The 15,314-nt window shown below is 42.3% G+C and overlaps 1 protein-coding gene across 1 annotated transcript in view; it reads left to right on the top strand.

Moving 5' to 3' along the window:
* Positions 1-15,314, top strand: part of LOC126482350 (uncharacterized) — a 281,287-nt gene that overhangs the window by 44,310 nt on the left and 221,663 nt on the right. Inside the window, exon 3 of the mRNA XM_050106430.1 lies at positions 4,651-4,812. Coding sequence (XP_049962387.1) covers positions 4,651-4,812 — 162 coding nt within the window. The remainder of the gene's footprint in view (positions 1-4,650; positions 4,813-15,314) is intronic.

Genomic DNA, 15,314 nt, shown 5'->3' with positions numbered 1-15,314 from the left:
AGAAACTCGTTTACGAAGTGTGCCAGGAAACTTACAGAAACAGATGGGGAATCTGACAGAGAGGCTAAGAAAATATTCTAAAGAACATTTCTACTGCGGAAGAAAAAGCTGAGTTCAACTTCTATAAATGGATTGAAAAAGGAAATAACACGGAAATATACAAAATAACAAAACACTAACATAACAGCACTAGAGACTTTAAAACTACAAAGTGCTTCACAGACAGCAAAGACACACTACTAACAGCTGGTAAGGACATATGTGAAGGATGGTACGAATGTTGCAGTCTGCTATTGTTGAGTTTCCTCAATAGCCACAGATAGGCTCTGATACTACCTGGCCCTATAAATGAAAACCCAGCAATGGTCTTCTAAGAAACTAAGCATTAATGACAACAATGACTACTAGTGGGATAGATAAGGCCACAGGATAACGTTAGCTGACTCCGAGTAATGGTAAAAGGCAAGGACAAAGAAGTAAAAGATATGCTGTGTTTCTCGGCATAGAGGGCCTTTGAATAATGAATACTGTCAGCTATTCCAGCTTTCAGCACAAGATGATAAGGTTACTGTTAATGGGAACAAATTTAAATTGAATGCTTTCAGACTGTGGACCATATATGTATTACCAAACCCATTTATTTTCCTAACATATTTTCACAATGACTTAAAGCAACACGTCACTGTGAGTGCTAATCTTTTGTTTACCCCCCCCCCCCCCCCAAAGGCATTATTGGCATTTAATGTGGCCTTTATTTTAGGCAAGTTTTGAAAAGAGTATATTAAGTTTTAAAAACTTTTGTTTTGTCAAACATTGTACTACATACATTGTAATGAATATCAGAATGGATATTTCGTATAGCTTTGCAATCCTTTAACCTGTCAGACATAGCTCTTTGTTGCACTTACACATTATGAGTGTCTCTTAGCTTGATCACCTGGTATATCCAGTGATTTCCTTGTCTTTATTTGGATTACATTTCACGTAGTATTGATATTCATGTACAGATGTTTCATTACTGTGTCATTTTGAACCTATTCTTTATGTAATAAGTCTTTGGTTTTCCGAGGTATGTGGAACCAGGTGTCTACATGCACATCTTGCAATTCTTGAAAATTACAGGCAAGTGATTCCATCGGGTTCAGACCGCCTGAATTTGAAGGCTGAGACATCAACTTAAATTAATTACCATGGCCTCTCAAACCACTGTAGAACAATTCTGACCATGTGACATGTACAGTTATCCTGCTGAAAGATGCCTTTGCTGTCTGGGAAGGCATCAAGCATGAAGTGATACACGTGACTTGCAATATTGTTCACACAGTCGATAAGTTGCAATGGTGCTTTCAGTTACCACTGCGTCTCCCTTGGAAGCCTAAGTGAATGTCCCCTGTATCATAATACTGCCCACACCAACCTGTGACGATGGCACAGTTCAAGATCCAAGCAGCCATTTACCTGGATGAAAGTTATCTGGACATGATCAGCAGTGTGGTGTAAAGAGAAATGTGATTTATCTGACCAGGTATCAAGTTTCAATTATCCACTGTCCAGTCTCAATGATCCTGTGCCCTCTGCAGTCAGTAGGTGATACTGTTGTTGGGGCTACATAGGAACACAAAGGGTTTGTATTCCATGGAGTCCCATCATTTAACAGTGTGTGCTGAATGGAGTGCTCAGAAACACTTATGCCTGCACCAGTATAGTCCTCTGTCGTCATATGTATCAAAGATCACCACCAATCCTGCTGCGTTCCCAGAGTGGATCGGGGTCCTTTGATTTGGAGCCGAGTGGAGGGTCTCAACCAGAGGCTTCATCTCAACCAGAGGCTTCGTCGTCTCTGTGACGGTCTTGGCTTGCAGATTTCTAAACTTGCGCTATTGGGTGGGGAATTGTAGGACGCCCCTAGATAGGTCAGGGGTGCACTACACAAAGGAAGCGGCTACTCGGGTAGCAGAATACTTGTGGCATGCACATGGGAGTTTTTTAGGCTAGGCGGTAGTGCGAGGTGTCTTGATGAACACTCACCAGTTGACGTGCAGGAAGGGAAATCAGGACACGCTCAGTGTAAAGACACTTCAGCTATCAAGATATTAGCAGTAAATTTTCGGAGTGTTTGGAATGAAGTTCCTGAATTTACTGCCCTCCAGGAAGCATGTGGCGCGCAAATTATTCTCGGGTCTGAGACCTGGCTGAACCCTGAGATAGGAAGTTCTGAAATATTTAGTGAGGATTGGAACGTGTATCGGAAAGACAGATTAGACACCGTAGGAGGTGGTGTCTTCATTGCAGTTGACAAAAATATTGTGTCTACTGAGGTCGAAGTAGAGTGTGATTGTGAAGTTATCTGGACACGTTTAACAGGGCTAGGAGAAATAAAATTAATTGTTGGGTGTTATTACCAGCCACCAGGTTCCACCGTGACAGTTCTAGAATCATTCAAAGGGAGTCTACACTCTTGTCTCGCAGAAGTACCCGGATCATGCTATATTAGTCGGAGGCGACTTCAACCTACCTAGTATAGACTGGGATGTCTATGGATTCATTACACGTGGTACAGACAAGACATCGTATGAATTTCTTTTGAACACATTATCCGAAAACTGTCTTGAGCAGCTCCATGTATACGCTTTCCTCACTGTGTCATGTGCCTGCAACACCACCAGCCAGCACTCAATCTCACAGTGGATAGTGGTCATAATGTTAAGACTCATCAGTGAATTTTGAAGCTTGACAACTTCATTAGTTTTTGTATTGGTTAATATGAAGATGATCTTACAGTGACGGCTATGATATTTTTGTCCCAATAACTGTCAATTTTAAATCTGTGATAACTTGTCTGTCTATTTTATAAGTTGCACTTCATAAGCAGACAAATGCTGCATTTTTAGTGCAGGCAATTATCTACAGGTTTCAGTTGCCCATGACAGAGATCACTATAGTGGGGTGACATTCATAATTGATGATCAGAAAGCAGGTGTAGCAGTGTATACTTACTGATTATATCCCAGGAGACAGGCATTTTTGATACAGCAACACAAACGTTTGTCTCGTGATATGATAAATGTATTGCTTCCAGCAGAAGTAGCTAAATGATCACTTTAAGCAATACAGTGCCTGAGTAACCTCAGTATTGTACACATTTGGATCAGCATTGTTCAATTAGACTATTCAACTTGTAGTTAAAGCCTGGCTTAGTGGGTTTCTTGAAGTTTCTCTGGCAGATAGAATATTCCATCATCTTTTGGGTTTGTGTGTGAGACAGTATTTTTTTCTTGTTCTGGTATCTCAGCTGATAACCTTACAGCCATCATCAGAAGTGCCAAATATTACTGATTGTCTAGTCCGTAATTTTTATGGATTTACCGCCCATTTATGGAAGTAAACGGAATTACTAAAAAATTACAAAAATAGAAATTTTACAACTTGATGTTTTAAAAAATCAAAAAAAGTACTCTTTACATTTCGCAAATCATGTGCTGCTAAAATATTTTATAGATTGTAATGATTTCCGTCCTGAGTACATAGTAAACCTGTCTACGAATGATTGTCATCTTGCCTTTCTAAGATAGATTATGCTGAGTGATGACAAAATTTTTTTCATTCTGCACTTGTCAGCTTAAAGGATAGAAATAAAACTGCTTTTGAAACAAGTGACACCACAAGGTTCAAGTAATGCAGTCTGTGAGAGAGTGTTAAATATTGTTAGGGAAAACAATACTGAATTTCAGTCTTGTATGAATACAACAACAACCTTGAGTGCTTTGGTGATTAGTAAAATGAACAATTTGGTGTCAGGAAGAGCATGTTACCAAAATGATTTCACAAAGGATCGGATTCGGACTGCAGAGAGTGCAACAGGATTATCACTCAAGAGAAAATTACCTTGTCATCTATGAAAATACAGATTCTGTAATATACAAGTATAGGCAGAGCCTGGAAGTGGATGAGTATTCTGAATATTTTTGTATGAAACACTGAAGGCTGGCCACCCATTTAATACTGCAAGTGGATTTGGTTTCCATGTTGTACTTCTATTTCCACCAAATATTCGAGCAAGATATGTATATAGATTTTGCAATATTTGAAAATTATGGAAATGTTTCTTAAGTGCCCTTGACGTTTATTAAGCTAATTTTTAGCCTTTCCCACATAACCTAATGCACTCATTTACAATTGTTCTTATTCCTGGGAAATCTTCTTTATTTTGGGTTGGGAAGTGTGTGAAATGTAGCATTGAAAGGCCTACATCAGGCTTGTAATTTTTAAAATTTCCCAGACCTCTACTGCCCCCCCCCCCCCCCCCCCCCCCGCCCACTCCACCCCTACGTTTGTCATGTGATTACTGACAGCTTCTTCTCAAGGTTGACAGCCATCAAGGCAAGTGTTTGGCAAAATTTATACAACTTGATTTAAATACATACGTGTAGAAAATGGCTGTTAGGTTTAGGTTATCTGCCAAAACATCGGAAAAAGATCTAATACTGCACTATTCCAGGTGCATGCCCAAAAGAACTTGGGATGATTGCCTGGCATTTCGTTTGAATTTGTACTTGAGTACTATTTCAAACTCATCTAGTTTGTATAGAGATAAAGAAGTGAATGTTTCAATATTCTTTGTTTCTTTATGTCTTTATTATATATTTTCAGGAGCTGGAAGAAGCTTTGCTGACTGATGGCGCAGAAGATTCTGGAAGCTCATTACTTCAAGAACTGATTGTTAGGCTGTTGTGTGGCTGTTTAGGGAACAATGACATTTCAACTTTTAACTACCAGATGTTTTTGAGACGTCTGTTCCGACAAAAGTGTCAGGTAAAATTTTGATATATTTACTAAGATGGTATCTGTTCTTTCAGACATGTCCTGGTCGGGGCACACATTTTCATCTGTCCCTGTTGACATATGTCAATGCCTGTAAGCAGCTAAGGGTGTTCATTTCAATGTAAAATTATGATGTTTGCTATCCATTTTATACCTTTTTTTACTTCGTATTCTCTGTTTTATAATGTGTGTTATTCATTTAATCTCAACAGTAGTAGAAGTAGTAGTAGTAGTAGAACATCACCTGGCAATACTACTGAACAATTGTAGCTGCACCACCACACACACACACACACACACACACACACTCACTCTCTCTCTCTCTCTCTCTCTCTCTCTCTCTCTCTCTGTGTGTGTGTGTGTGTGTGTGTGTGTGTGTGTGTGTGTGTGTCCTTGTCCTTGTTGCAGTCAGAGTATATGGGAAAGCCGTCCACTCTCTCTCTCTCTCTCTCTCTCTCTCTCTCTGTGTGTGTGTGTGTGTGTGTGTGTGTGTGTGTGTGTGTGTGTGTGTGTCCTTGTCCTTGTTGCAGTCAGAGTATATGGGAAAGCCGTCCACTCTCTCTCTCTCTCTCTCTCTCTCTCTCTCTCTGTGTGTGTGTGTGTGTGTGTGTGTGTGTGTGTGTGTGTGTGTGTGTGTCCTTGTCCTTGTTGCAGTCAGAGTATATGGGAAAGCCGTGAGAATAATCCTGCTGTCATACAAAATCACCCTTCAGACCATTAACTCCAGGTGTAGGTTCAGTGTGTAAGCCACTGGTGATGTAAGGGAGGTGCAAGTAATGTGGATTATTTCAAGGTGTGTTGCTGGCAGATACTTTCACCAGCAACACTTCACGGGTCGAAGTTCGCACCTCCGCTGTCTGTTGCTACGGTTACCACTGAAACAATCTAATCGTTTAGTGTATTACTTCTCCTTTTAACATAACGGTATTTACCTCTTCTTTCTTGAAGAGAAGGGAATATCACCCATCACCATGATAAAGAATGCAGTAAAATACAATCATGATCAAAGTTGTCTTTGTTTTAGAAGATTGCAGGTTGTCGTGCTTCCAGGTAAACTTTCCAGAAGGAATATTTTAGAAATGAAAGAAACTGCCTTCCTTTCCAAAAAAAAAAAAAAAAAAAAAAAAAAAAAAAAAAAAAAAAAAAAAAAAAAAAAAAAAAAAACTTTTAAATCACATGTCCATCCAGAATCACAGACGGGAAAAGACAGATAGTTGAAGAGTAAAAAATTGGATATAAGCTAAAGACACATAAGAGTGGACATTTTTTTTTCTTTCTTTATGTGTCTCCCTTTAGTGCATGCATGATTTCATCTTTGTCCTGCACAGTGTTCAGATACTTAACAAATGACATATACTTGTGGATAAACCAAAATAAAATCCATCACAGTTGCACCCCTACCATATACTGGTGTTGTCCATGGGCACTGAATGACAGTATACAGTACTGGTGGCTTTACAAAATATATAACATAAATAATCAAATTTCATATGAAAATAACACTTAACCTAAGTTTTGGCCTTGCTGTGGATCAAATCCCTGTATTTGTGGCCAGTGTTATGTCTTATTTATCTGTAGCACTTGTCAGCTTTATTTATATTACATTTAATGTACATATAACCTACAAAACTTCCTAAGTTTAGTTTATGGGAGATCATAACTTGACAAAGGGCATGTTTGAATTAGATTCGGTTGCTCCATTATTGAGACGTAACCACCACCCTTAGTTTGTGCGGCCACATCTCCATACGTTAAGCAGTGTTTGTTGTGCGCATTCCTTGCAGTACCATGAGTGCAACTATGGAGAACAGTTCAGCCTCAGGTCTATAACATTGTAGATGACAACAAACTGCACATCGTTATAGTGTCCACAGGACAGTTTTGTAGGATAAGTGCACATTGATGTGCATTTGGGTAAAAAGTTTGATGCTGCGACAGAGAAACCATAAAGTTCCGACCATGGTTATGTAGATCACGTTATCCATCACATATTTCGGTGCCCAAAAGACCCTCCCGTATCGAGTGCTCACCATATTCCAGGTAAGTCCATAAATTACTTGCTTTAATTCCTCCTCTGTTGTAAAGTTAGGCATCCAACACCACCACAAAAGGCACTTACATTGTTTTCTTCATTGTAGCTACACATAAATTTGATCACTGCTTCAAACGAGTGTGTATTGTACTTCAGTGTACTTAATTTATACTTTTCTCTGCGGGATACAGCTCCTGTATATTATAATATGTAGAGGTATAACTATTATGCTACGAAGGTTGTATCAAATGTTCGTGAAAGGACGTTCAGATGTCCTGATCGTGTGTAATTGTGTGCTGAACACCTGTATTTGGCGTTCATATCTGTTACTTGCATTCTTCAATGTGTGGTGTGGCCCCTTGTTTTTATCCTTTGATAGTACAGGACCTTGACTTCATTGCTTGTGATGCACTATAACTTCTTTATAGTCACACCCAACATTCACATTATCACAGTCATACACACATTCATGTATAAATAATTACTCATATTTCAGTGTGGCCCATTTCTTTTGGCACCAGCTGCCTGAGTCCTCTTTCTTCTCACCTTGTCACTCATGGTTGTGTGATCCTTTCCGTAGGTGCTTATGATAGTAGCACACAATCAGCTGACTAGCTATGCGGTTTGATGTACTCTTTCCTAGATCCTAGGCCATAACAATCTGTCCTTTGTCAAAGTCGTATGTGTCAGCAGAGTTCCCCATTTATTGCCTGTATTGTCACTAGAATAGTGCCCTATTCACCTATACTCCACTTATATATTTTCCTCATGAGTCGTTCCTGGAGTGCCAGCAAGCAGGATTCAGTCTCACTGTCGACCAAGTTCGTAATGTTCTGCTGCATCATTGTATTTATACTCCAGATCAGTCACCATTGTCACTAACCATCATTCACAAAGGTGATTGGCAATATGGGCATTGAAGCTTCAAGTATATGTCACAGTAGTATCAAAAATGGACGCAAACACAAGGAAGCAGACTGCTTTTTTGTGGAAATCATTGGAGGAACCTTTACTAACACACATTGCTGTTGAAGAAAGGAAAAGAGTCACCATTGCTGAAGACCGTAGAGACTTGAGAGAGGAAAGGATGTTCCAAATGAGAATTCTAATTAATATCTGGAACATAGTATGAAAAAAAGGCTCATTTACAGTCACCAAGTGAGGTAGTGCAATGGTTAGCACACTGGACCTGCATTTGGGAAGCCCCCCAGGAGCTACAGTGCTACTTTGCTTTCCGTGCTGCAAGTCTGTCTTTCATCTCTACCTTTCAGTTGGTTGGTCTTCTTGGTGCCAGTTGTGTTTGGATTTGATTTGTGTTTTGGACACTTGTTTTCTTAAAGTCCAGCCTTCTACAACTTTTCCTTATTAATTATTGGTCCCCTTCTTGGTATTGACTTGAGCTACTTCTTTTCTAAATTATAGAGAAGTGCGGATTGTACAGGGAAGGTCACCCAGTGTGCTGTATATTCCACCTTTGTGCCTTTCTCTCTTTGCACCCTTCTTTCTTGCAACCATACTATGCTCAGAGCCCAGCAGAATAGACCCTCTTGTGTGTGTGTGTGTGTGTGTGTGTGTGTGTGTGTGGAGGGGGGGGGGGGGTCATAATGCAAGCCAAGGAGTATGTGTCCATCACGGCTGGGGCACAGGCAACAATTTGCTGATCAGGTAACCATTGCTGTGGCTGGGTGACACCAGTTGGGTAGTGTCCCATTTCAGAGTGGGTATTACTATGGCGGAAGATTTGCAAGTGAAGTGAATTAAACTTTCTTAAGCTGGTGAGTACACAGCCTCAGCAGTCTCTTCTGAAGTTATGAGAGAGGTAAAACCCTAAAATATTCCCATTCCTGGCTGCTTCAAGGGAGGAACATAGGGCTGAGAGACAAGGTGAGAAATACACGCTCCAATACTTGCTTTGTTCTAGAATGGATTCTGGAACCTTCATCTTGGCCCTTTAAGGTGATTTGTTGCCTTAGAAGGTCAATGTGATGATATACTGCTGTGATGTCAAGCCATATATTCCTCCTCCCATGCGCTATCCTTTGCACACAAACCCCCCATGTTCCCAGGGCTGTACCATTTTCAGACACAAGGAGAAAATCCGGTAAAACAAAACCCTTGACTGCTTCATATATCAAGATGCCAAGAAGAAATACAAATGTACACAGCCTTTGTGTATGAGAATGACATATGCTGCTGCTACAATGTCATCCTCCTTAGTGACTGTGCCATTGCCCTCCTTGTCTTCTATGTCTGGCCCGCAGGCCACACAACTACACTTGCTTGCCAGGTGGTTGAGGGTCCTACTGCTTCCCTCACACCCCCTTTGGGTTCATCGACTCCCTATTGGTGGGGACATCAGTCCCTAACCCCCAACTGGAGAAGCAAAGCCCTCCTCTGGCACCCCTTACAAGAAAGGCCTCCTTCGGGACACTCCTTTCCCAGGACTCTGCTGACCTGGAACAGGATGCCAGCTGGTAGCTGAAGGGGCCACAGGTTGCAGGTAGTAGGACTTCCCATTCCTCCACTGTCCCAGAATCTGAGGCAAACAAGTCCTCACAGAAGTCTAAATCATCTAAGAGCAAGTAATAATCCTCTAAAAAGCAGGAGATTTTGATGATCCTCGTTCCGTCAGAACCTACTTTTTCTGCCTCTGCATCTGATGCAGCGTTCCTGGTGGCCCCAGTGGCCCCAGATCTCCCCAAGCACTCTGATTCGAAACAAATGTGTATTAATTGTATATCTTCACAACAGAGGCAGCAGGTGGCATGGAGATGAGAGACATGATCTGCCTCTTCAGTCCCTTCATGGCCCCACAGAATATTTATAGCATGATCCTCCAGTGGAACTGTAACGTTTTTTTTCCTGCCACATGACTGAGCTACATCATCTTTAGTGTACTTCTCCCATTTTTTCACATTGTCCTCCAGAAAACTTGATTCCCAGCAATGTGAACCCCTACCATCCATGGCTATTTTAAAGAGCTGTGAAAGAGCTTAGGGTGGTAATTGCAGTTACATTGTGGACTCTGTCTACTGTAGATCCTCAACATGACTTTGGGGGCTGTGGATGTTTGTGCAAAGGCACCTCTGAAATTTACCATCTGTAATGTGTATCTCCCTCCCAACAATGAAGTGTCTCAGAACACGTTATCTGCATTGTTTTCTCAGATCCCCTACACTTCCTAATACTGGGTGACTTAAATGCCCATAACCCTTTGTAGGGTGGACACTGGTCATGATAAAGCTGTCGAAAACTTGCTCTCAGAGCTCTATTCTTGCCTTTTAAATACTGGTGTTCCCACCCACTTCAGTGTGTCATATGGGTCTTATTCAGCCAACGACCTTTCCATTTGCATCTCGGTTCTTCCCCATTCCATCTATTGGAGAGTCCATGATGACCTGTGTGACAGTGATCATATGTTTACCATTTTGACCCTTTCTCGGCGACACTCACCTGGACATCCATCCTTCACAGGTTTGGGCGAAGGTTCAATCCCTCTAAGCACACCATTACCTTGTAGTTGTACCTGTTATCTCTGTGAATGGTTACTGAACATCTTGCTTTTCATTATGCTTGTGCCTCTGCATCTGAGTATTATCAGGCTGCATTTCGTGTCCTCGAAAAGTGAGTAGAGCAATTTGCTTTACCATTTACTACACTTCACCTGGAATCGTATTCTGTTCAGTGAGTGGCCTAGCCCTTTGCCCTGACTTGTCTCTAAGGCCAGACCACATCCACAGCCAAATGCTCATTTACCAGTGGACTGCCGACATCACATTCTTGCCATTTCAACTATATCTGGAACAAAGGTAAGATCAGTCTCATTGGCGAGAAAGTGGGATCATCCCAGTACTGAAACCAGGTAAATACTCCCTTGAGGTGGACAGCTGGCTACCAATTAGGTTCACTAATGTTCTGTACAAGTTGGTGGGATATGTGGTGAGGAGCCCACAGCTGTGTAGGTACCTTGAGTTTTTTGGCTCCATCCCTGGATGAATTTCAACAAAGCTGTTCTGCTGCTGACAATTTGGTCTGTCTTGAGTCTGCTATTTGGTCAGCTTCCGCCCTGTGTCAGTATCTTGTTGCTGTCTTCTTTGACTTGCATAGGGCTTATAACACCACATGGCATCACTACGTCCTTGCTACCCTCAATGAGTTAGGTCTCTGGGGCCAGCTTCCAATTTTTGTCCAGAACTTCTTTCTTGTCTCACTGTACTTTCTAGGTTCAGGTTTGTGCTTCCCACGGTAACCCCGTATACAAGAGACTGTGATCCCACAGGGCTCTGTATTGATTGTACCCCTTTTTCTAGCGTCTGTCGATGGTCTGGTTGGAGCTGTGGGCTCTACAGTGTCACTCTTCTTGTATGCTGAAAACTTGCTCCTCAACTGTGGGTGTTGCTGAATGCTGACTGCAAGGTGCCATACGAAAGGGCAGTCCTGGGCTCTCTCCACCACCAAGATGTGTTGTGCACTGCTGTCCCTGTTGTACCATCCATCCCCAACCAGAACTCTACCTGGAGGACCAAATGCTCAATGTGATAGGGTCTTATCGTGTCCTGGGATTGGTCTTCGATGCCTAGTTGCCATGGCTTCCCCATCTTTGCTAACTTGAGCAAACATATTGGTTGCATCTTAATACTATTCACTGTCTCAGTAACAGCAGTTGGGGTACAGACCACTCTACACTTTTTGTCTCTACGAGGCTCTGATTTTGTCATATCTTGTCAGTGGGAGCCTGGCTCATGACTCAGCATCGCCTTCATCATTGCATACTCTGGACATGATACGTGACTGTGGGATCCTACCTGCGACAGGTGCCTTTCGGACCGCGCGTGCCCACACACACACACACACACACACACACACACACACACTGCTCCCCTGGGCATCCTGTTTCCTGGTAGGAGATCTACCTCCTGCAGCAGAGGCTAAGGTCGGAAGTCACAATTGCAGATTGCATAGAGTGTCTCTGCTCTGAAATCCATCTTTCCAACTATCGCCTCTTGTCCGGGAGAAAACACTTGTGCCCCCATGGTGTGTACTCCATCCTTGGATCTCCCTTGACCTCTCATTTGGTCTGAAAGACTTAGTAGACCCTCTGGTTTTTCACTGCCTGCTGTTCCTGGAAGTCTGTGGCACATTTTCAGGCTCAGATGTGTTATACATACAACCTCTAACAAGAAAGTTCAGTGAACGAAGTCAGAACGGTTGATAAGGCAACACTAGCAACCCACAACACTGCACCTGTGTAGCAGCCAGTGTTGACAACCTGCCCCCACCATATTTAGGTGAGCATTGTGTGTTCCATGTTAGACCTGTTGGACGAAGTGCTTATTTAGTGTGTTGGTTCTGAACTGAGGACAGGACAACGAATGATCAAAGGATCAATTTAAAGTTTTGTTTTAGGCTTGGCTAGACACCGAAAGAAACACATGCAATGCTGGTACATGTTTATGTGGATCATGCACTGCCCATGAAGTGTGTGTACGAGTGGTTCACTCATTTTCGAGGAGGTGGGGAAGGTGGTTCTGGCAATTGCCGTAGTGGATGACCGGCGACTGCCGTCAGTGACGAAAGTGTGGACATTAATCACAAACGACCGTCAATTAACTGTGCGGGTGCTAGCGGATAAACTGCAGATGAACTGTTAATCTGTGCGACAAATCCTTACCCATTAGTTAGGGAAGAGGAAAACTTGTTGTCTTGTGCCACATCACTTGACTGATGATCAGAGGCAGCCATGTTTAGAGGCTTCACAGAATGTTGTCAAAATGGTCGATGCGACACCCTCTTTCTTGAACCATATTGTCACTGAAGATGAAACCTGGTGTCTTTGGTACAAATTTGAAACGAAATGGCAAAGCATGGAATGGCGTTCTCACCTCATCAGAAAAAGGTCAGAGCTAAAAAATCACGCATCAAAACAATGCTCATCACCTTTTTTGATAGTCAAGGCATCATCCACAAGGAATTTCTACCTGAGGGAACGACGACGAACGCTGCACAGGCGTTGAAATTTTGACCTGTTTTGTGCAACGTCTATGCAGGGTATGACCCCAGTAAACACAACAAGATTGCTGGTTTTTAGTTCATGATGACGCTTGCCCACACACAGCCAATATCGTCAAACAGTTCCTGGCAAAAAAGGGGGTGGTGCAACTTGAACATCCACCATACTCGCAGGATCTCAATCCTTCAAACTTCTCCCTATTCCCTCGAATCAAACTTGCTTTGAAAGGGAAGAGATTTGACAATATTCCTGACATCCCACAAAACATGATGCAACTCTTGAACACCATCCCGGAGGAAGACTTCATGCAAAATTTCCAGGATATGTATCGCAGAGCTCAATGGTGCATAGTTATGGGAGGTGACTATTTCTAAGGACAGTAAGGTAATTGTAGTTCATAGTTCATCTACATTAATGTTGCAAGACTAGTCACCAAACTTTATTGTCAGAGGTTGTACTTGGCCCTATGGTCGTTGGATGAACCAGTTTTCATATACCAAGCAAGATGCAGTGAACTATGCTCCCTGCTGAACAGATGTATTGTATTCACTGCAGAATTCGTTGTCATTGCCCGAGACTTCATCCACCTTAGTTCTTACACTGGTGAGTCATTCTTAATTGACAGTGACTCCTTGAGTGGTCTCCTGGTTGGCAGTGGTATTCTCAACACCCATTGGTTGTGACTGTCCAGGATCTCCTGTACGACCTCCACCACTCTGGAGAATTGATCGTTTTTGTACGTGTCCCTGGTTCACGTTGGGATCCCAGGGAATGAACATGCTGACCAATTGGCAAGTTGACTTCCAGGACGCTGACTTTGGAGTTGGTTGTACCAGAACTAGACCTCTGGTCAACTTTGTGCCGACAATTGTTGGAAGCTCGGAGTGCAGATTGGTGTGTCCTGGTTTCTCCGAATAACTGCGAACCATAAAAAAGACCATCACCATGTGGCAATCTTCTCTTTTGCTTCTTGCAGGGAATCTATTGTCCTCTCTCGGCTTCACATTGGCCACACTTAGCTGACTCACGATCACATGCTCAGACTTCAGGATCCACCCTACTGTCAGTGTGGTGCCTGTCTCACAGTGACCCACATCTTACTGGAGTGCACTGATTTAAAGAAACTTTGAACTTACTGACATGCTACCTCTGCTACTAGGAGACAACACCAAAGTAGCTGATTTGATTTTATATTTTATCTGTGAAAGTGGTTTTTACTCCTGTCTGTGATGTAGGGTACATTAGCCTCATTGGCCATTTGAGGCATTTGGAGAGCTGTCCCGTCGACTGCTGTGACCCAAGTGGCCTATGACTACCCTTGCTTGGTGGTCCAGAATGGCTCCTGTCCTTTGCATCTTTGTAAATCATCTTATTCTTTAACATCTGTAGCTGGTTGACAGTATCGTCGTCATTCTTCTCTTCCCTAGGATTTTTATATCTTGTCCATGTAACTAGTTTCTTGTGGTCATGGAGGATGTGGAAGCAATGGTCGTATGCAGGGGGTGTCTTTCTGGGTGCATAATATGCCCCGGAGGTTCCAGCTGCTCTCTGGTTGGGGCAACAATCCCACCTTCACCCTTTTACCCCTCTCTCACTTCTGCTAGCTTCCATCTTTTGGCTTTCCTAATTCTCAGATACAGTTGAGTCCATTGGGATTTTTCTTGTGTGTCCTTCCTCTATGGACAGACAAAAAGATTAAGGGAGGCAGATGACCTCATAGTTTTGTCTCATCGGGAGGATGATCGTTCAAATCTGTGTCCAAATTTATGTTTTCCGTGTTTTCTCTAAGTTTCTCAAGGCAATTGCTGGGTAATTTCGTTTGAAAAGGGCATGGCCGATTTCCTAGCCCATCATTTTGTAATCCATACATGCGCTCCGTCTCTAATGTCCTTGCTTTTGACTGGAGATTATGCTCTAATCTTCCTTCCTTATTTTATGAATAGCTGTACTGAAGTATTTTGGTGAATCTTCAGCATCAGGTCATATGGAATTTGCATTTACATTAGTAGAGTTAGAATCATGTATCATGGCCACATGTTGACCAATGTGTCAGGCATTATGTAAGCCCCTGTAAGGTACAAGAATGACAGGAGCATGTGTCAAAATTACCTCCCATGACATCTGGTACCATGCTGTTCTTCAGTTTCTCCATTTCACAGGATTGGAATCAACCGTATGAGGAAGTTTCACAAGGTGACAATCCGAAACAGAGTTGCGTGCACTGCCTTATTTGCTATGCTGTCACTAATGCTTGCTGAAACATCAGAATTTCGAAGATTTCCTGTTGAAAACGTAATTTGGAAATATGGAGCACCTCTTGTGTGATCTCTGATTGTGAAGAATTGTTTGTCAGGATTGATGTCAGTAGTAGTTTCACAATCCAGTGCTGTCCACAGAATGACAGTTACATATCACTTTCAAACAAATTGCCTCGTGGTATGTTTTAATTAG

Source organism: Schistocerca serialis, chromosome 5 (genome assembly GCF_023864345.2).
Source record: "Schistocerca serialis cubense isolate TAMUIC-IGC-003099 chromosome 5, iqSchSeri2.2, whole genome shotgun sequence".
Lineage (NCBI taxonomy): Eukaryota > Metazoa > Arthropoda > Insecta > Orthoptera > Acrididae > Schistocerca > Schistocerca serialis.
Note: the sequence above shows the minus strand (reverse complement) of the source record. Positions and strands in the feature narration are given on the sequence as shown.